At 41.4% G+C, this 20461-nt stretch overlaps 4 protein-coding genes across 8 annotated transcripts; 1 reads left to right on the top strand and 3 right to left on the bottom strand.

Annotated features, from left to right (window-relative positions):
• The first annotated feature begins 1 nt into the window (after window position 1).
• Window positions 2–3711, top strand: chid1 (chitinase domain containing 1). 2 transcript variants are annotated; one of them, XM_061721744.1, is made up of 13 exons: window positions 2–22; window positions 93–364; window positions 505–648; window positions 1054–1186; window positions 1267–1311; window positions 1397–1503; window positions 1584–1645; window positions 1741–1830; window positions 1919–2020; window positions 2138–2287; window positions 2417–2497; window positions 2592–2634; window positions 2729–3711. In XM_061721744.1, the coding sequence occupies exons 2-13, from the start codon at window positions 260–262 to the stop codon at window positions 2825–2827; spliced, it is 1161 nt and encodes a 386-aa protein (XP_061577728.1). In that variant the 5' UTR covers window positions 2–22; window positions 93–259; the 3' UTR covers window positions 2828–3711. The 2 variants fall into 2 exon arrangements, with proteins under 2 accessions (XP_061577728.1, XP_061577727.1); XM_061721743.1 differs by lacking the exon at window positions 2–22 and having other exon boundaries at window positions 31–364.
• gatd1 (glutamine amidotransferase class 1 domain containing 1) lies at window positions 3410–4959 on the bottom strand. Its single transcript, XM_061721748.1, has 7 exons — window positions 4824–4959; window positions 4555–4631; window positions 4225–4330; window positions 4038–4145; window positions 3855–3946; window positions 3658–3751; window positions 3410–3572 (listed from the first exon to the last, which is right to left on the bottom strand). The coding sequence occupies exons 1-7, from the start codon at window positions 4957–4959 to the stop codon at window positions 3457–3459; spliced, it is 729 nt and encodes a 242-aa protein (XP_061577732.1). The 3' UTR covers window positions 3410–3456.
• Window positions 4960–5020: 61 nt separating this feature from the next.
• cd151 (CD151 molecule) lies at window positions 5021–9017 on the bottom strand. Of its 2 annotated transcripts, XM_061721745.1 has the most exons (9): window positions 8874–9017; window positions 8019–8103; window positions 7422–7613; window positions 6769–6843; window positions 6448–6468; window positions 6057–6161; window positions 5748–5903; window positions 5575–5661; window positions 5021–5457 (listed from the first exon to the last, which is right to left on the bottom strand). In XM_061721745.1, the coding sequence occupies exons 2-9, from the start codon at window positions 8100–8102 to the stop codon at window positions 5398–5400; spliced, it is 780 nt and encodes a 259-aa protein (XP_061577729.1). In that variant the 5' UTR covers window position 8103; window positions 8874–9017; the 3' UTR covers window positions 5021–5397. The 2 variants fall into 2 exon arrangements, with proteins under 2 accessions (XP_061577729.1, XP_061577731.1); XM_061721747.1 differs by lacking the exon at window positions 6448–6468.
• A 312-nt stretch (window positions 9018–9329) lies between these two features.
• On the bottom strand, window positions 9330–20341 carry cracr2b (calcium release activated channel regulator 2B). Of its 3 annotated transcripts, none has more exons than XM_061721741.1 (18): window positions 20300–20341; window positions 17362–17618; window positions 17181–17292; window positions 16933–17083; window positions 16128–16274; window positions 15944–16034; window positions 15773–15868; window positions 15510–15697; window positions 15130–15201; window positions 14631–14685; window positions 12774–12853; window positions 12556–12676; window positions 12248–12374; window positions 10693–10774; window positions 10463–10577; window positions 10074–10181; window positions 9924–10000; window positions 9330–9574 (listed from the first exon to the last, which is right to left on the bottom strand). In XM_061721741.1, exons 2-18 carry the CDS (start codon window positions 17614–17616, stop codon window positions 9478–9480), a joined length of 1974 nt encoding a protein of 657 aa, XP_061577725.1. In that variant the 5' UTR covers window positions 17617–17618; window positions 20300–20341; the 3' UTR covers window positions 9330–9477. The 3 variants fall into 3 exon arrangements, 2 of the variants coding, with proteins under 2 accessions (XP_061577725.1, XP_061577726.1); XM_061721742.1 differs by having other exon boundaries at window positions 16933–17080; XR_009782707.1 differs by lacking the exon at window positions 9330–9574 and having other exon boundaries at window positions 10074–10198.
• Window positions 20342–20461: the final 120 nt, after the last annotated feature.

Below are 20461 nucleotides of genomic sequence, written 5' to 3'. Positions count from 1 at the left end.
ACCCAACGCGGAAGTCACCCAGGTTCGTTGACGCCGCACGTACACGTTGATCTAAGTTGTCAATTTTGTAGCCATTATTCTCTTCCACACAGCCTTCCTTTGATCACACGTCCAGGCTGAATGATTAACCATGCGATTCCAGGGGTTATGAGGAGGATGTGGTCGTTTTTAGCCTGACAGTCAGTCAGAGAGGAACGGACGCTGCAAACCCAAGCCAGAGAATATTTATTAAACTGCACAATTTTCACCCCGTTTGGAAATGAGAACGACGATATTATTACTGAATGTTATACTGTGCTGCTGGCCTGTCAGAGCCACTCTCTCAAAAAAGGATGCTAAGAAGTCGCTTAAAGCTGAAGCTGAGGTTTGTAGCAGCTGCTCTCTTACTTACCTGTGAGCTGGACTGAGTTGTATTTGCTCCCAGGTCAGGTGTGCCTTTAAACGCTTGCCATGATTAATCTAGACTTACCTGATACATTTTTCATCCTATACCTTGCTGTTTAGACATCTCCAGCTGAATTGTCTGTGCTGGACAGAGGTCTTGTTGCTTCAGACATTCAATGGAAAGACATAGTGAAGGAGGAAAAGAGACACTGGAGTCAAATCAAGAAGACTTTTCAAGGATCAGCGCTTGGATATGTCACACCTGTAAGTCTGCAGTTCAGTCAAGATAGTTACGCTTCCTCTGGGTGCTTAAGATTATATCGCTGAGACTTAAAACATATAGGATATTGGGATCACTTTCCAAATTTTATAGCATTTTAGAAAGTTACAAAGTGATATGGGAGAGACTGCACTATAATAACTGTTGAAATGCACTTGTCTTTGTTTTGATTCCTTTTGAAGCACAAATGAAAAAAAAACATGCTTCATTAATGACAGCAGTCAGCAGCTTGGCATGAAATAAGTTAAAAACTGCAAGTCTTGAACTATTTCATATCACAGCAGGTCCTTTAGGTTTGTTGTAAATACATTGACCTGGGTTTTACTGATAATCTGTATGTTTTGATCCAGTACCTTTTTTTTAATATTTTATTTTCCTCCACATTGCAGTGGAATTCCCACGGCTACGACATTGCCAAGGTGTTTGGCTCCAAATTAACGTCCGTGTCTCCAGTGTGGCTTCAGCTCCGCCGACGGGGGCCTGAAACCTTTGACGTGACGGGCCTCCACGATCATGATCCTGGTAGATGATGCACATCACACAGTCACATCAGGCATCCCCTTTGATATACATATTACTTTTATTTATTTTTGTCTTCCTAGGTTGGGTCAAAGCCGTGCGCAAGTCGAACAAAAAGGCCAGGATAGGTGAGCAAATGTTATCGTGGGTCAGTTCAAGTCACGTCGGACCAAACAAGTGCTTTATTGTTTACTTCATTTGTTTATGTCGTAGTGCCCCGGCTGTTATTTGATGGCTGGTCCTACCAGGACTACATGAATGTGTTTGGGAGTGAAGATGAAATTGAGGAGCTTTCTAATGAGTTGGTGGATGTCGCCAAGGTAACTGAGCTGCATATCCATCTTGAAGTGCAATAACGTTTGTTCTGTGTCCGTCTGACGCGCTTGCTGTGGACTTTCAGACCGAAGGTTTCGATGGATTTACGTTGGAGCTCTGGAGCCAGCTGGGAGGTAACAAAAGGAAGTGAGTTACTCTCTTGACAGGAAACTGGAAACGCTGGCACTTGTCCCTTGATTACTCATCAGTATTATCCTGTATAATCTTTTCTACACATACAGAGAGCTGGTCCACTTGGTGAAACACATATGTGAGACTTTGAAAGCTAAGAAACTAGACTGCATTCTTGTTATTCCACCAGCAGTGACAAGGTGAATGAAATTATTTTACATATATAAACTATAAAGTAAAAGTACATCATTTTAGCTTGTGTTAATTACTCCCTCCCCTCCCCATCAGTACGGGACAGCCAGGGATGTTCAGCAGGGAGGAGTTTGAGCAGCTCGCTCCGGTTGTCGAAGGCTTCAGCCTCATGACGTATGACTATTCCACTGGTGCCAGGTCAGCGCTTCTGCACACGTCATTCAACTTCAAGAAAATTCACAGTATTAATGATCGAAACCTCTTGGGTTACTACTACTACTGTCATTGAGTTGCATGTGTTTGTTATTGTAATAGTCCAGGCCCGAGTGCTCCCCTGCCCTGGGTCAGAGACTGTGTTCTTCAGCTCGCACCCAACACTCAGTGGAGGCATAAGATCCTGCTTGGACTCAATTTGTATGGCCTTGACTTTGCAAACCAGGGAACAGAGCCCATCCTGGGGGGAAGGTGAGATAAAACTGCTGAAAAACTGTGTGAATACAATTTTAGCAATCCGCTATTTCATGTATAAACGACCCTTGTGCACTCTCAGTGGTAAGCAGTACATTGAGGCATTCTCCCTGTGACTTCCCACAGGTACATAGAGATTTTGCGAGAGCACAAGCCCAAAATCCTCTGGGATGAATATTCTGCAGAGCATTATTTCAGTTACAAGAGGTACCAATTTAAAAATGCATCAAATCAGCCAAACGTGGCTATAACTTACAAAACTTCTAAAATACTGACTTTTTTCCCTCCCTTTCACAATCAGAAACAATGCTGTCAAGCATGTGGTGTACTTTCCATCTTTAAAGGTAAAACACTACCATTTTTACCTCACTACATATCGTATCAACAGCTATTTATGTACACAGTATGTGAGAAGTTAATGCTCTTTTTCTTTTGCAGTCGATCTACCAGCGGCTCTCTTTAGCTACTGAGCTCGGGACGGGGATATCCTTATGGGAACTGGGACAAGGACTGGACTATTTCTATGACCTTCTATGAATGCAGGGCTTCTTTGAAGAGACTGTAAAGACAGCACATGAATTCATCTTTCATTTAAGTTTTTGCTCTTTTTTTTTCTTCCCTCTTTGAACTCTGAAACAAAGTATCAACAGGATGTTAATACTCAACTTGTTTGAGGGTCATGAATGTGTTGAGAAATCTCAGTCTGTGTTGATTTTCAAAGGTATTTGAAGCAACGTACTGAAGCTCTTGGAGCTTTGCCACACTGCGGTTTTTCCCACTGATGTAGTGATGTGTGCGGTTCAGTCCAAACGCAGTAAAACATCTGCATCCCACCACAGAACGTACATGATCATCAACATGTTTGGAGTCAAACAGAAGTCTTGTTTGTATTGGGACCATATGTACAACAGACACCTGCAGAATCTCTTTATCCAGCGCCAGACATCATCACCGCTCTTGGATCCAACTGTATCGGCTTAAAAGATTCATCCATCATCAAGACATCTCAGTAATTATAAGACTAAATTATGTGGCTTTTATTTAATATATAAAAACATTGTTGACAAGCAATGAGGTCACAGTTGCAGCTTTGCCAAATATGTGACTCAGTGTCATCTGTTATCAAGATAAATGTTTAATTTCATAAACAAACATGGGACAACTTTTTATTTGGCATTACAAAGCAGGATTAGATTATTTACAGCAAGTGATGTTGATTCCATATTCTGTCCAGTTATTAGGTGTCTATCGACGACTATGTGCACAGCATCTTCTTGACTTGCTGGAAATGAAAAAAAAACACATGATGGTTTTAGAAACAGTGATGATGTGTTGGTGTTGTGGGCATGTACTTTTGTTTAGCTCACCCGTGTACGATCCACCACTGTCTTTTACAAAATCCTCCACAATCAGGGGCAGGTTGGCAAAGTCGGGCTTCCGCACCAGTTCAAACACGGAAGGCTTTTAAGGAAAACAGTCATGGTTGTGGTTATTTATCTTTTTTCAGACAGCCATCATAAACATCCTGGGTTATATTGTAACCACAAGTTTAAAGAACAGTTACCCCTGTTAAGCTGTATCCACTGAAAATCCATGTCTGCCCTTCAGTAGCACAACACAGCGCTGACACTCCCAGTCCCACTGCACACACGGGCTCTGCAACGATGGAAAAACAGCATGCAGCTACTGTTTTTTTTTTTTTTTTCTTTTATCAGACAAAAGATTTTGAAACATGTCCCAAACCCACTTTGCTGGGAGACAAACTGTGTGAGAATGCGGTGCATTGAGCCACTGTGTGCCAGGTCGTTGAGCGCTCCGGGGCAGTCGGGGATGACCAGCGCCTGGTATCTGGCACCTGGAAAAGATTGTCATGATGCACCTGAGCAGAGTTCAAGAAGAAGGAAAGAAAAAAAATAGAAATAGAATATTCTCACCATCTATAGATTCAAGTTTGGCTGGTGTTGCATAGGATTTCAGGTTGAAGTCCTGCACCCATCTAGATGTGCTTTCATCGATTCCTACGAAGTCCATTGGCTTTCCCTGAAATTCAGAGAAACCCACAACAAAATAGTACAAAAGATTTTACTGTATTTGATATCCTGTAACTTTCAGTACGTCTGTGTGATCCCTCATCAGGAAAGTACTTTAACTTGAATTTTAAGGGCTTGTGGGCTTTTAGGACAGGCAGTTCCTTTTCCTAAAGGAATTTGGTAGTCGGTTACCATGGATACGTGTCACCTGAAGACCAGGCTCCACTAACTCACCCCCGGTGTGGCAGTCTGGAGATTAAACGCCGTGCTACAGAGACTGAAGCACTGAAGAAAGGATTTCGCTGAGACGCCTGAATGAATAAAACACAGTTCATGTTTGAGGGAAGGTAATCAATATCTACGACATAAAACTAATGACTGTTAGTGTTTTCTTTAAAGCTAGCTGTCGCAAGAGATGCTGTTCGATCTTAAAACCGAATGACAGAATTAAAGAAACTTTGCTCTCACTGAGCATACAATTAATAAAACGACAACTGACTTACCTTGAGGAGAAGCACTCGCTACGATTAAACAGGTTGGTTTTGCCGACATTTCATCAATTTTTGCTTGAAATGATCGAGAAAATAGGAGTACAAAACAACGCGAGGAGGAAGTGGAGTCAGCTGACCACAACAACATCCGCTTAATACATTTCAGAATAAAAGCTCAAAATGCGACAATATCAGAAAGTCATTTGGAATAATGAATGACAAGTCTTTTATTTGCATCCAAACAAAAATATATTATCTACCTATCTTTATATCTCTCTTTTAAAGAGGTTTCCTTCATAAATGGTTAAAAAAAAAACAAGACCAACTCTTGATGCAAAAATTATCCACAGTATGTTCATATTGATTGGAAGTCCATCCAGACATTGTGGTTACATCACAAATGGAAGATACTGTACATGAGCATGCAATTTAATTTTGCAGTGCTGTCCAGCAGCATTATAGTGTCTCTGGTTTGCATTTCGGAAACCATCATTTCATAATTTGAAAGGGCAGCTTCACACCATCACTGAGTTGTGGACACGTCTGGGATTAAAAAAAAAAGGTGAAAACTAAATCAAGCACAAAATCAGTATGACTCTTCATTCAGATTCCGATAAAGGCAACACGTGAACATCATCCCCACAAGCTGAAAGAAAGCAGACATAAGCAACTTTTTATTAGCACTCATGAACGGGTCGCATTTTTCACCGCATTAAAGCCTTTAAAAAATGTTCTCTATTTTGGTGCACAGTTATGGCCTTACCTGCAGAAATGCAATCCCAATACCCACTGAACCGAGAATATATAACTGACTCTGGATGAACTCTTCTAACTTCATGATGCAGCCTCCCTGGGAGCACAAGAAAGGGGGCTAAAGTATTATCTCGTCTTCCTGTAACATTTAGCCGTGCAGAGCCAGTAGAGAGCTCCTCTTACCTCCACCTTGTAGATGTTGGACGGATGGTCCCTACGGCCGCAGAATTCGCCGAGAGTTTTACAGCAGCTGTCAGGAACAATCCGAGGATTCCCTGCAGCCAGGATGAACAGGCTCTCTTTCCACTCAGAGGAGTTGTTACTTCCACAACACTTAAACTGATAGGAAAGAGGAAGGTGAAAAAATTGTGGCTGAATTTTGTCCTTTAATAATAAAAGCCTGGACGGGATTTTTCAAATCAAGCCGTCGTGGTGTATCCTGTTTCAATTTGAGCTGCTGTTCGCACAGACACAAGTGCTGCTGCTCCATACCTCCTGCTGAAGTTTGTCAATAGCCTCTGTGATGCTCTCCTCTCCTGGCTGAGCGTATTTCATCTCCATGGTCCCTTTCAGATTCTGTCTGAGCTCCTCATCCAGCTGTGAGTCAAAACAAAATCAGACACTGGCACACCACCTCCCAGCAATAAAAATAGCCCCTGGTCAAGTTCCTGTCCTCCTCTCTCTGTAACATCCCAGTCTACTTGAGAAATGCCTTCACATATCTCAAATGATACGAGCACAGATTCCCTGCCCTCAGTCCCTGAGTCTCTTGTGATGAACTTGTAAATGAAAACTGCTGTTGTATTGAGAGTGAAAAGAGATAAACATATAAGAGCATGTCAGAGGATGAGATATGAAGTAGAAACACACGGCAGGAGATTACCTGGTTGCAGAAAGGGAAACACTGGAGCAAGAAAAGGGGAGGAAGAAAATAGCAGGGTGAAAAAAGACAAATGAAAGCGTGCACAAAAAGACATGCAGAGCAGATTCTAGAACAGAGTTCATCACCTGGGTGTTAGACTTTGAAAAGATATGATACAAGACACATAACTTGTGATTACACGATGAAAGAATACAAGCAGGAAGACAATTACTCAAAACATCATTAACAAATGTTATTTATCATAAATATATAACCAAAAAGTATGTTCATCCAATCTAAAATCAGTTACAAGCACCTATGATATTGGGAGAAATACCTCACCTCTTGGTGGTTAATGTAAGCCAGGACACCAGCAATGACCTCCAGCAGGAAAACACAGAGCAACAAAACCAAATACTGGGGAGGAAACACATTAAACTGTTGTGAACAAGCCTGAATGATAAAATACCACTTCCTAATTTTTTCTGATGCGAAACTACTTTTGCATCTCCACAGAAGCAAAACACTAATCAAACTCCTGAGGGATTCAACTGTGGGAAAGGAAGCTGCTAATTCAGTACAAAGGTTGGCGGGGGCGGATATGGAAATAGACATAATGTCACAGAGTTTATGCAGATTTGCTTTTGAATAAAATCCTTTGACTTTGAGTGCATTCCCCTCTCTCGCTCTATTCAGTCAGAGCTCCCGCTTGTGTCACCCCTCATTCCTCTGGCATGAGCTGCGGTCTAAATCTAAACTGTTAAAGGCACACACTGCACGACTTTGTCTGCTCTAGCTGTCAGGCACGCCTGGCGTACTACTCGGCACTGAATACGAACAGATGAGACTGAAGGTCGCCAAGGATTGATTTTAAATACACCACTCTGGAAACTTAGAAGTGTTTTAGTTCCTGATTTGACATAGATAGATGTCCTTTGTGAGTGTGAAGCAAAACAGCAGATGTAGGCAGTGCTTCCTGAAACAGATCACTTTACCACGATCAAAAGACTCCTCGCCTCCTTCAGAGTGGCAAAGCATCCGATCAAGCCCGTCACTATCACAACGAGCCCAGCGGCTATCAGGATGTAAGCCGACGCCGAGTAGAAGCTGGAGTTCAGTAAACTGATGTAGTCGTTCTTTTCCACCAGAGTCCACACTCCCACCGCCAGCACGGTCCCTCCTGCCAGCTGAGATAACAAAGCACATGCTCACATCGTAAATGCACCACATTATAAGACCACAATGCAAACGATACAACACCTCAGTCAGTCACTGCGCATCTAAAGAGACATCTGCTTGATTATCTGGCGAACATACGTCTCTGAGGACCTATGTGTGGGTGTGCACAATCTGATCTTTATATCCTCAAAGCTGAAGGGAAAGGAAACTGAAGGGAAGACAGATGTAAAGGTTGGACCCTATTGTTTGGCTCCAAGCTAACTATTGAAAGAAAATCCTTAAAAACAAATCTCAAAGTCATATCACAACTATTCTGTTTAATTTTGTGCCACTTTTAGATGAACTATTATCACAACATTCAGTAGAGCTCTTGATATACTTTTTAAAGTTTTATGTTTGTTTTGTGAACTTACCCAGAAAAGAATGTTGAAAAGAAAAAGCAGATATTTGAGACAGATTGTCCCACAGCTCTTTGTTTTTGGTCTTGGAGCCTGCATCCTGGAAAATAGGACGTGTTAGTCATCTCCAACCCTTTCACGATATCACCAAATATGAATGATCTGAAAGGTTCCTACAGAGATAGCACAACTGAGGACAGTAAACACAAGATGCTCTGGGAGCTCCAACATTGCTCTCATGCTCCACACGAGATCATTATCTCTCTGATCAAAGCTGGGTGGACTTCAAACGCAGAAGCAGCACAAATTGGTTGTTTTTTCCTCTTTTTTCTTGAGGGTTTTATTAACATTAGAGAGTGTGTACAATATGTTACGTGTTTTATTTTAAACTGGCATCAAGTCAAGAGCTTGCAGATGAAATCAAATATGTTGTGGGTAAAGCATACTTAACGACTTGGGTCACGTGACCCCCAGCAGACAGATGTATGTCTCCCGTCTTAGTAACTGAAGTTGATCCTTTAACTCTGCAGTGATTCACTTTTGACTTTAGGATTTAATTAGTCTGTTTTCATCCCAAACTGAGCTTTTTCTCTGCTTCTGCTTATACGGAGCTCATGAAACTGAGCATCTGGGAAGATTTTGGTTTTCAAGTTTAGAAACAAGTAAGACAAGAAAAAAAAAGAGACAATTAAAGGTTGCAATAAAACATTTAAGATTTCCGAAACATTTATCAATATGTAAAAGTAAGAGGAGACAACAACAACATTCCCAACAGTTATTTTTAACCTATTACGTCAGGGTAACAAAAAAAAAAAAAAGAAGGAAAGAAGAACAACCTCTTGCTGGTCGCTGCCGCCGAAGCGCTCCTACCTGATTGTAGATGATGGAGCTGTGGAGAGCGGTCAGGGTAATGTTCTCTCCGGCCCCACTGATCCCACTGATCCCACTGTCTGTGAAGGTGAACTACAGCAGCATGATCCTCAGCTGACGCTCGGACCCGAGCCGCCCGTAGCGCGTCGGCGCGCCTGTCCTCTTTTCGCCTGATTTATGGTTCCGCGTTAAATCGACGCATAGTCTACGGCGTAGTGTACGCGCCGACGCGCGCCGTACGGCTTGCGTCGCCGCGTACCCTACGCCGTAGGCTCGGCGTTGGTGTAACGTGGAACCATAAATCAGCCTTTTGGCTCCGTGTCCGGGGTCCTAGTCTGCCCCCCTCTGGTTTCCTGCCCACATGAGCTCTACTGCTGTTCAAATAATGACGTTAAACACTCAAACTGTGTCTGGTCGTTTCACGCAGTGAAAAGAAGTAGTCCGTTATGACGTGTTTTGTTCTTTATTATAAAAATAATAATGAAACAGACAGAAATTCGTTCATTAATGTTGTTCACAGAACAATTACAATCTTTTTTTTATTGGTAAATTATGAGTCCTGGTGTTGAACCACAGCCTGGAGTTTTCAGTGACAGCCTGTCCTCTACTTTTTAATGCAGGTGCAACACCCCCGTTCTGCAGCGTTCTCGGTCAGTAGGACCGCATCCTCAAGCTGTTGATCATGCTTGGTAACCAACATGCTATCAAAAAGAGAAAAAGAAAACCATCACTGTGTCACCAACGTATGTATCGATTCTTTCTCTCAGGTGTAATCATTCAACTACTTAATTTCACTCAGTACATTAAAAGTAAACTCTAATCCAGAACAATTAAGATATTTAACTTATGATACAAGTAATCAATCAAACAACAAATGGTATTGTTTCCACCTCACGTAGTTGAATAAAGACTGTCGTTTACTGCAGCTACATTAAAAGTGTAACCTGGATTTGGCTACAGTCAACAACACAATTACAAAGTACAGTATGTGTAAATATGTTAAGATAGAATAGTACAGATGCAAACATTAAATCAAGGATCAAACCGTACCCAGCCAGACGATCCATCAACTCGTCCATGTTGTGGCCGGTTTTTACACTGCACTCGTGAAACAGAGCCTGGTACTGCTGCACAAAGCAAAGAGAGATCGTCACTTTGAATCTCTTCAAAATGTTGTGCGGGTATTTAAACGCAGCTTACATCCGCCAGCCGCTGGCCCTCTATGGCCGACACTTTTCTTCTGTTTCTGTCCGTGAGGTCCAGCTTGTTCCCCACCAGCATCAGCACCGTCCCTTCACACGTCTTCTCCTGGGACAGACACACATCTGATTGCAGTACACACTCTGTTACTGTTGATAACAGCAGTAAGGCTAAATGCTATCACACTGTCTAAAGCCAAATTCTCCACAAAAAGTAAAAAAAAAAAAAAAAAGGAAGCAGAATTGAAATGTACTTCTAAAATAAAACATCATTAAAACATCACTTCTTTCCAAGACCCTCCCCCCTGCACCTTCTCCTCAATAACCTGCTGGTGTATTCAAATAGCTGTTTTGCATGTTTTTACATCCAGGATAACTTCAGCAGCTCACCTTCACAGAATCCATCCATCCTCTCACCGCGATGAAGGAGGCGGGGTGGGTGACATCATACATGGCAAGAACGCCGTCAGCCTTCCGGTAGTATTGCTGAGTGATGCTGCGATACCTGAAAATGACAACAAAGAGAAATATTTAAAGAAAAACGTATGGCACGGTCACTGAGCAAAGAACAAACAGTTGTATAATTTATTGATTCCCCAACTTAAAGCCGCAAGTCTGACCTCTCCTGCCCGGCGGTGTCCCAGAGCTGCAGGGTGACAGTGGTGGCGTTAAGTGTTAAAGTCTTCATCTGGTAATCTATGCCTGAAAATGTCAAAGAGCAACTGCTTTACATTTGACTGCATAAACAGCACCATCCACAGGTACAAATATGCCCCCGCAGCTTTGATTAAAGTCACCTTTCCTCACCAGCAAGGGTGTCTGGTAAACCAGGTGGGAAGTTCAACGTTACAGGCATTAGATTTTAGATTCTTGAAATGAGGAACCTTTGGTTTTCATCTACAAAAATCAGGCCAGAAGTTACCTTGAACCGGGCTTTTCCAGGTAACCTGCTGCAGCCCTTCCCTGCACCTTGTGAAGACATTTCCTCACTGCATTATGCAAACCCTTTGGTCAGGCTCACCCCAAACAGGCTTTAAAGGTTTAAGGTCAGATGATTGAGGTTGGCATCACATCACTAATAGAGCACAATTTGTTTGAAGCCTGTCCTCTCTGCCCTCAGGCAGAAGGGCCTTGTTCTATTATATACGACTGCTCACAGCGGCTTAAGCGTATGCAGCTCAGACTTGGTCAGGCAATAGTTACGACATTGATCAGGCAATAGTTACAACATTGATTGTGACTGTGAAATTTGTCACTTTTGATTGAAGGGCGTCACTAAGAGAAAGCGGTATTTTCAATGTTTTGCCATGATATGCCATCATCAACCATGCACGTTCTTACTTTCATACCCACTATCCAATCTGCCCACAATTCACACATTTGATTAGGCTCCCATGCCGAGCAAGAGTATATGACACTCTTGGATGCGGCCCCATCACGCCACCCTCTGGTCAAGGAGACGTGATTTTGGACATTATATCGTGTATTTCCTCAGTGTGTCCCCAGATCAACCAAGTTTCCCCTTGCACCATATAACATTTGGTATATCAAATGGTGCCAAAGTTATTCACTATGAAACAGGAAGTGCATATATGTTTAAAAAAAAAAATCATCACTGATTTCTTGAATACATGCAGTTATAACTGCACCATACATATTGATATTATGCATTTTATGCTCAATTCTGTTTACATCTGTTGTGATAAATAAGCATATTTTCACAAATGGCGAAACACAGGTTGATCTTTATCAAAATTTGAATTCAAACTGAGATAAATGTACAAAACCTCAGTAAAATGTATTGGTAAAACTTTTTTATCAAGTCTTTATAAAATGAAGGACTCTGCAGATTATTAAATACTCATGAGGGGGGCCCTGGATAGCTTGGTTGGTTGAGCGGGGGCACCGTATATGGAGGCTATCGTCCTGGCAGCGCAGGTTCCAATCCTGGCCTGTCACATCTCACTGCTCACTTCATGCCACCCCCCCTCCCCCTCCTCCTTGATAGAGTAGCAGATTGTGTCTTATATGATTAAGCCCTTTTTTTTTTGCAATGTAATAAATTGATATTAAGAAAATCTTCATCAAAGAAGCTCATTTATACCAAAGCCGTGTTGTGTACTTGTACTTGTGGAGAGTACTGTACGAGTACAGCGGCTGATATCAGAGACTTACCAGTGGTGGAACTCATTTGGCTGCAGAAGCGTCCTGTGCAGTAATGCTGGATGAAAGAGGTCTTACCGACCCCCGCGCTACCCAGAAATACCACCTTGAACAGCCGCTGAGGAAGGACGGTTTTGCTCTAAAATTCAGGTAAAGGGGACCAAATGTCACACCAAGGATTTCTATACAGTTTTTTTCTTTATTATTATTATTTGGCCAAATATATGAATTATTTCATGGCAGTGTAATTATCACCATCTTTTAGTGCTACATATTAGTCATGAACTGATAGTTCATTTGTAGATGTAATATTTCCCTACCTGAGTTTGCTTCTGTTCAACATAATCAGCCCTGACTCTACATGACGGTTGGTGAGTCTTGGATGACTCTGTCGCGTCTGTCTTTGTGTCCAGCTCCGAATCATCAGAAGAGCTCAGCAGTCTTTAGATTTGGTGAATACAAAACAAAATTAGTGGCTTCCTTTGGCCATCGGGCATATTGCTGCTAAAATGACAAATGTACGTTTACTAATACAAACCTTGTCATGGGCTCATCTGGCAGTAAGTAGTTACCTATGATTGATCCTTTCTTCTGCAAAGGCTTTGTAACATTTGGACTCTAAGAGGGTTTTGTGGGAATTGGGGAAGGATTAGAAGCAGCATTCAGACTTTATAGATGTCTTTAAATCTGCAGAGTACAGAAATTATGCCAGAAAAGTTAGGACAATGTGTTTAATGTATAATAAATCTTAAAAACGTATATTTTATTGACAATGAAACAGAAAATGTATATCAAATGCTGAAAGTGGGTACGTGTGCCATCTTAACAACTCCAGACCACTTCCTGGAGTTTTGGGAAGGTTAATGTTGCATGTTGGAGGGAAACGTCCAGCACACAAAGAAATACGCTAGTAATAGATGCAGAAGGCAGTGGAGCCTTGTTTTGCTGAAACGTGCAACATGTTGTCCGGATGGGGCCTAGGTAGCTCCAAAGCTTGTAAAAGGCTTTCACCATTATGTTTTTATTTTCCAGGTATGCTCGTTCCATTGGCACTCACACATCCTGTCAGAAATGTATGCTTTTAAACGAAGTGTTATTAGCAAGTGTCCTATTTCAGTTTCTGATCCATTTTACAATAGTTTTGTCCCAAAGATGACAGCAGTGTTTCTGGATTTGATGGCTGGCACGGTGAACTGAGTTCTTAGACAGTAAATGTGGTGATTTCTTTGACAGAAACCTGCCCGATTTTAATGCAGGACAAATCCGACATAGACTTCCAACCTTGTCCCACACCCATTCATATTTACTTTAAATGAAAATATTCTCCATTTTGCACAGATGAACATTATTTTGAAATAATTTCTGTGTGCATAGTTTTGTACGGATTGTTTAACATTTTACTTCTAAGATTCTGCCTCTCAAAGATGTTTTACCCAACGATGTCACCCACCTTCTGCCAATCAACACACTTAAATAAAAATGGAAGGCCATTTTCTAAGTATGCATCTATTTTTATATCTATATTCTTAACATACCGTTTACTTTTTCAGCCTTTTTAGGATCTGTTGCTACCACCAAATTTAAAATATCTTTCATGAAACTCCTTAGTTTCAACATTTAATGTTCTCCTGTAAATAAAATTTGGGTCGTGAAATTACTCTATTCTGTTTTTATTTACCTTTCGTAACGTGTTTCTAAGTTAGAGTTGTAATATGAATTAGGATGCTTTTGTATTCACAAAACAAAAATCAAAAAAGAGCCTTTTCTGTAGTTAACATACACAGGGAGGATATCGGCTTTGACAACTTAAGACGCAAGATAGTCCATATTTGACATTTATTCCTCTGCAAAATAGTTTAACATCACAATCGTTTCCAACAATACACTTATTTATAAATTATATATAAACCAAACAAACAAAGGAACAAAGAAACATCCAGCAGGTATCGTTAGGTTGTAGTGGAGACTTCCTTGAATGTGTACTTAACAATATTTGTGAGATTTCCTAAGAAATAACTATACCAGGGACCAAAATGTTTGTAAATGTGTCCCCTGTGAGTCCACTTGCATGAACGGTGCTGCAGACAATGATACACATATTAAATACACTTTCTCCCCATAAAGTTGACACAGGAAACATTAAATGAGTATTCAGTAGAAACCCTCGCTTCACTGACCACATTCTCGGAAAAACAACTTTGCAATAATTAATCCACAACCAAATATCAGCAGCTGCCAATATTATCAATCATTGTCCAAAGGATGAAAAAAAGATTAAGCTGTTCCAGGACTTAGCTTAGGTTGGGTAGACCTGCCGTGCCCACGGGCTACAGACATCTTCACTGAGGTAATAAGCAAATGTTGGTGGTTGGTGGACAGTGTGTCTGTGACTAACCCTCCTCTGGGACTGCTGGGCATCTTTTTCATCACGCAGCTTCCTGTTCATATCCCTGGAGAAAAGAAACTTGTTTACAAACATCCACTGGATCATGTTGGAACCATCAATGGTTAAAAAGGAGATTAAGTGATGTTAAAAATTATTGTCTTTCCCACTTTGAATCCACTCAGACCACCCGCTGTTTTAGTTGACAATTACTTTTGTGTTAAATGTGAACAACTATTTAAAATCCCTTTTCATTTAAAAGTTAGTTCAATTACTTGCAATCAGGTGATGTAAGAAAAGTGTTATTATTTGTGATACCTTTTCTTCTTTCAAGCACTTAATACAAAATCATTTGTGACCACACACATAAAAAAGCACAACATGAAGAATTAAACACAGTTAAACATATGTTATATTCATTATTTTACATTTACAGTTTGTATTTGTAAAGTAATTAATCTACAAAATAAAACAACTTACTAAAACAACAAAAATCCCAATTGAGACATACCTTAATATCTCCAGCTGTTTTAAAAGACTATCCTTCTCTTTCTTCATGTTGCTTGACACTTTAACCACATGTCTAAGGATAAATGCACAAACACACACAAATACATGGATCTCAAACGTTTGAAGATGTCGCTTTGTACCTAAAGCGTAGTTTAGATTAACACTCTGTAGCATATTTATTATTACCATTATTTACTTTCGTTTCATAATAAAAAAGGGATAAATAAAAAAAACTCCTCTTAAGAATCCATTGGATTTGGGGGGGGGGGGGCTGGAAAGTTGGGAAGTGTCTACTTTTTTTTAACGTATTTGTACTTTGTTCAACAGCAGTAGTTTTCCACTCATGCAACACGCAGAGCTGGGCTTTTCTGGGGCGCTCACCTCTGTCTGGACACTTGCTCCTGTGTAGCGCTGCTCTGCAGCGTGCTGAGCTGGCTCAGCGCGGCCTGCAGCTGCTCTCTGCTGCTCTCCACCTGCTCCTGCAGCTGCATATTGAGAAGCCGCAGCTTTTGGTTCTGCTCCCTGATGTTAGCTTGCTCACAGCTCAGCTGTCGGATCCTGGTTTCGAGCTGAAAACAAAGACAGGCCCCCCGTCAACGGTAAACACTTCTCAGAATCAACTTTAGTACCATGTGGACACCCACCTCTCTCTGTTTACTCAGCATGCTCTCCACCTCCTGCTCCCGCAGCTTCAGCTCTTTCTGAAGTTGCCGTCCTCGCTGCTTCTCCTTAATCGTGTCCTATAGTAAATACCAACATAATGATCCTTCCCCTCAAATGACACAGCAGCTCAATAAGCGAGTGCGCATCTATACCTGAACCAGCCATTTCTCTCGCTCCTCTCTGATTTGATTTTCCATTTCCTCGTATATAGACCGCACCATCTGGTCGTGTTCACTCTCACGTCTGACACGACAAATCAAAGGGCGTTAACAGAAAACTCGATCCAAACAATATTTTCAAGTTGGGAGCATGAAGGACCCAGGATGCAACAGTGACCTGCGTAGCGCTTGTTCCAGACTGTCTCTTTCTCTGATGGCGTCCTGCAGATGGGAAACGGCGTGGGCCAGGACGCGCTCCAAGGCACCGAGCAGCTCCGGCCTGTCCCTCTGAAGCTCACACCACAGAGAGCAGAGCTCCTGTTGACTGTCACACGTTAAAAACAAGGATTAATACGACTGAAAACAAGTCTAACTGAATTAATGTACCAAGATTAAGTAAACATGTGCATGTTAAGTGGATTTAACACCTCAAAGTAAGAGTCCCGTAATAGTAATTATTATTTATGTTTTTTTTGGGGTCACACTAGGGCTGTGCGATTAATCGATTTTAAATCTAAATCGGATTTATTAATCAAGACGATGTTAAAAAAAAGGAAAATCGGAAAATCGATTTTCCTTTTTTGCAGCTGGCTGCATTACAGACGGAGCTCGTCTAGTCATCTTTGTTTGGTCAAGAAAATTGTAAATGTTGTCACTTTACTAAACTCAAGGAGGATTTACAGTATCTTTCAATTGCACTTCATTCCCAATAGGGAAATTTGTTTGCTATTTTTCTTTAAAAATAAAGATAAAATATTTGAAACAATTTATTCCATTGTCTTTTGTAGTTTTACCAAAAAAATCGAAATCGAAATTCGGGTTTTCGGAGAAAAATAAATAAATCGGGATTTCATTTTTGTCCAAAATCGCCCAGCCCTAGGTCACGCAGTATAATAAAGTATTTATACATATTAATATTTGTGCAATATTTCCAACTTTATTAGGCATTGTTAATTTAACCACGTAAGTAAGACAGCTCTTACTCTTTGAAATGTTTGTCGGCGCCCAGCTCCACGAGTACGTTGACAAATGCGACGGCGTTGGGATCCTGCGAGCGGTCCAGCTCCCCCCCATCCTCCTCCACTTCCTCTGCGCTCAGCACAGCGCTGCCCTCCAGCCCCACCAGCTCACCTGCTCCACCACCAAAACAACAGGAGAACTACATGGAATCAGGTCGACTGCAGCTTCGCCTGTCTCATAAGTGTCTGAACAAACAAATGAAACGACTCACCGAGCCCGGTGCTGAACTCAGCAGGAGTGAGGAATCCGTTGCTCTCTCTGTCCAGACTTTCAAACACTGTTTCGAGCTGTTCAGAGGACAATGGCATCTCTCCCTGTAGCCTCTGTGCAGGAGAAAGGAAAGTTAGGAGTGTGGCAGTCTGAAACTGGTCTACACGGCATCAGCGGTGTACCTGCATATCCCGTTTTGTGATGAATCCTTTCCGCTCTTTGTCACACAGAACAAACAGCTCTTTGGCTTTGCCCATGATCTCTGCTGTCGGACTTAACGGCGCAGTCTCCCTACCGCGGGGCGAAGCCAGCGGACTGGACCCCCGGCCCTGCCTGGGGCTCCCAGCAGATCGGCCCCTCGGTCTAGGGCTCGACAGTACCGCCTCGCCGCTTCCTTGACCCACAAGCACTTCGCCATCACCCAGCCACTTTGACATTCCTGTACACAGCAAGAAGAGCATGAAAAGGCTAAATTTAATGAATTACTAATTAACTACTCGCTGTACCCACATGTTCACGTCCTGGTTCTCTATCTGGGCTTAATGACATGACCTCAGTGGCATTTCATAAAAATACCCACCTGGGAATGGGCGATATTTTACCGTTCACGATATGCCGTCAAAAAAATTCCCCACGGTAAGAATTTGTCATCTCGCGATAAAAATGATAAAGTTTTTGTGTAAAGTCAGATTTATGGTTCTGCGTTAAATTGACGCACAACGTACGTGAAGGAAGGAAGGAAGGAAAGATATGAGCCAGAAAGAAAGAAAGAAAGAAAGAAAGAAAGAAAGAAAGAAAGAAAGAAAGAAAGAAAGAAAGAAAGAAAGAAAGAAAGAAAGAAAGAAAGAAAGAAGTTGATACGTGTTTGTGTAACAAACATGGCGGATCTGAGTCATTACAGTTTTTTGGGGGCAAAGACTGAATGTGGTGATGGATTTATAGTTACAAAGGTGGAGTTGAATTGGTATTTTTTTTATCGTCATTTTTATCGTTATAAATGCCAAAAATTATCGTGATAAATGTATTAGTCCATACCGCCCATCCCTAGGGTTTTCTTCCTTCTTGATGAACCAGAATGAATGTTATGACATTTATCTCTTAAATGGTGCACTAAACTGTGAGAATCTGTGTTTAAGGCCCCTCCCTTGTCAAACATCAGCTGTTGAATAAACTAACTGAGGCCGAGAGCCTTATCTACAGCTGCTGTAATTTCTCTCCAGGCAATATTTTATCTAATACTTCAGCCTGAACACCCCTGGGTGTTGTCCTCAGCTTTGGATGTAACAATCAGCTCTACCACTTTGATCAACCTGGGTTCTGGTTCTCCAGCTGAGGTCATATCTATCTGAGGCTACGATCCCATGGACCTGCTTCTTAATGATATTTGCAAGCGGAGCAACTTGCAACTCTCTCCTTTGCTTTCTCCGGCCCAGGTTCAGGGTGCCCCACAGACCAACACCATACTACAATAGAGAGGTTTCACCCTTTAAATACACTGAAAGGTTGCTAAAATATTAAAGACACCTGTGATATTAACTAAGCTGAAATTTGTGATTTGTTATGGTTTTACCAACATGACATTCTTTCCAACAGATCTATCCAGGCCAGCTTGAATTACCCTTCTAAAAAAAAAAATCTTCTTTTCAGACTTTTATTTGTTTATACTATCACATACAAAAGGCCTGTAAGCCTAAAATATACGAGTCCTCTCATATTAATAGCTTTTGTTCTGAAGAAATTAGTCCTTGTTTCAATGAGCTGGAAGTTTAAACATTAGTGTGAGGCGTGACTGGAAGATGTGGTTTCATACCAAACTGCCAGCTGCCCTCGATGTTTATTTGCATGAGGAATAATCAGCTGATAAATGCTCAGCAGGATGTGCACAAGGTAAAAAAAACAGGATGGAGTTATATGAGAGGAATTATTTGTCTTCGAAGGGCAGGGCAGATAGCTATGGGAGAGGAGATGCAAATTAAACGTTTGGGGTTGTTTGCATTGTCAGAGCTGCCAAATTTGCAAACAAATTTAACTCTTAAGGGAAAAAATTGCTCAGTATCCCCTCTGAAATTTATACAACAGTGATTTATAACAGTTATAAGTCAATTCAATTTTATTTATATAGCATCTAATACAACAAAAGTTGTCTTTAGGCGCTTTCCAGAGACCCAGAACATGACCCCGAGCAATTATTACATAAACAATGGCAGGTAAAAACTCCCCTTTAGGAGGGAAGAAACCTTGAGCAGGACCTGGATCATAAGGGGGGACCCTCCTGCCGGAGTCGTGCAATCAGCCTTCAAATCACATAGATCAATATACATTATTGCGTGGCTTCTCATATCAATAATTGATTTCCCTTTGAGGACTAATAAATGTTTTTTTTTTTTTAATATCATGCCTTTTCCAGTAGTTTTATCTATCTATCTATCTATCTATCTATCTATCTATCTATCTATCGGCATAGAAAACAAGAAGGCAAAGGCAAAAGAAAACATATCCGCAATAGTTGTGACATGTTGACCTGGAAAGCTTTCAAACTTTGACAGTAAGAGCTATAGCAGGATTTCAGATGAGAAATGGATGTAAACAACTGGTGTTAAGGATTTTCTGTCAGGTGGACTCTGCAACCACCACGTCAAAGGTCAAATAAACTTCAATAAACTACACGTACTATTTAGTCATGGTTGTCATGTGTTGAAATGTGAGGTGTCCTCGCATGTGATAGTCACCATCTTGAAGCTGGCTTTGAAAAATGTTTTCAAACTTTGAGAAGGGTCAACGTGTAACTATGTGGGAAACTTTAAAGCATATGGTGCTCGAAATACCAGGAACAGTTGAGACTAAACGGCAATTTGTAGTAGCGTTTGCGATATTAACAGGTTCCCCTCAAAAGTAGCCTAATTATTTACAAAAAGCTTGCATGTATAACCAACATAAAGAAACCATACAAAAAAAAACGTGTCAAGCACCGCAACCTGCATCTAGACATTTGTTACTAAAGGAGAAAAGTTATTAAGGTAATACACCCGAGAACTTTAATACAAAATAACCGTTCAAAATGATCTGCATTAACTCTCCATATGTCAACTGGGTGAATTAGGAGAAAGTTTGCCAACTCACCTGCACCGAGCAGAGACAGAACTACCTTTGATTACACTCGCCTCACGCAGAGTTAAGAAGCGACCGCTAGGGGGCGCAGGCGCTCCCGATGCCTACCGTAATGGTTGGTGCAGCGGGGCCACAGATCCGCTTCATTCTTCGCCCAAATGCATGTGTTTGTCG

Source organism: Cololabis saira, chromosome 5 (genome assembly GCF_033807715.1).
Source record: "Cololabis saira isolate AMF1-May2022 chromosome 5, fColSai1.1, whole genome shotgun sequence".
NCBI classification, from domain to species: domain Eukaryota; kingdom Metazoa; phylum Chordata; class Actinopteri; order Beloniformes; family Belonidae; genus Cololabis; species Cololabis saira.
The sequence above is the reverse complement of the archived record's forward strand: the minus strand, read 5'-3'. Positions and strand labels throughout refer to the sequence as shown.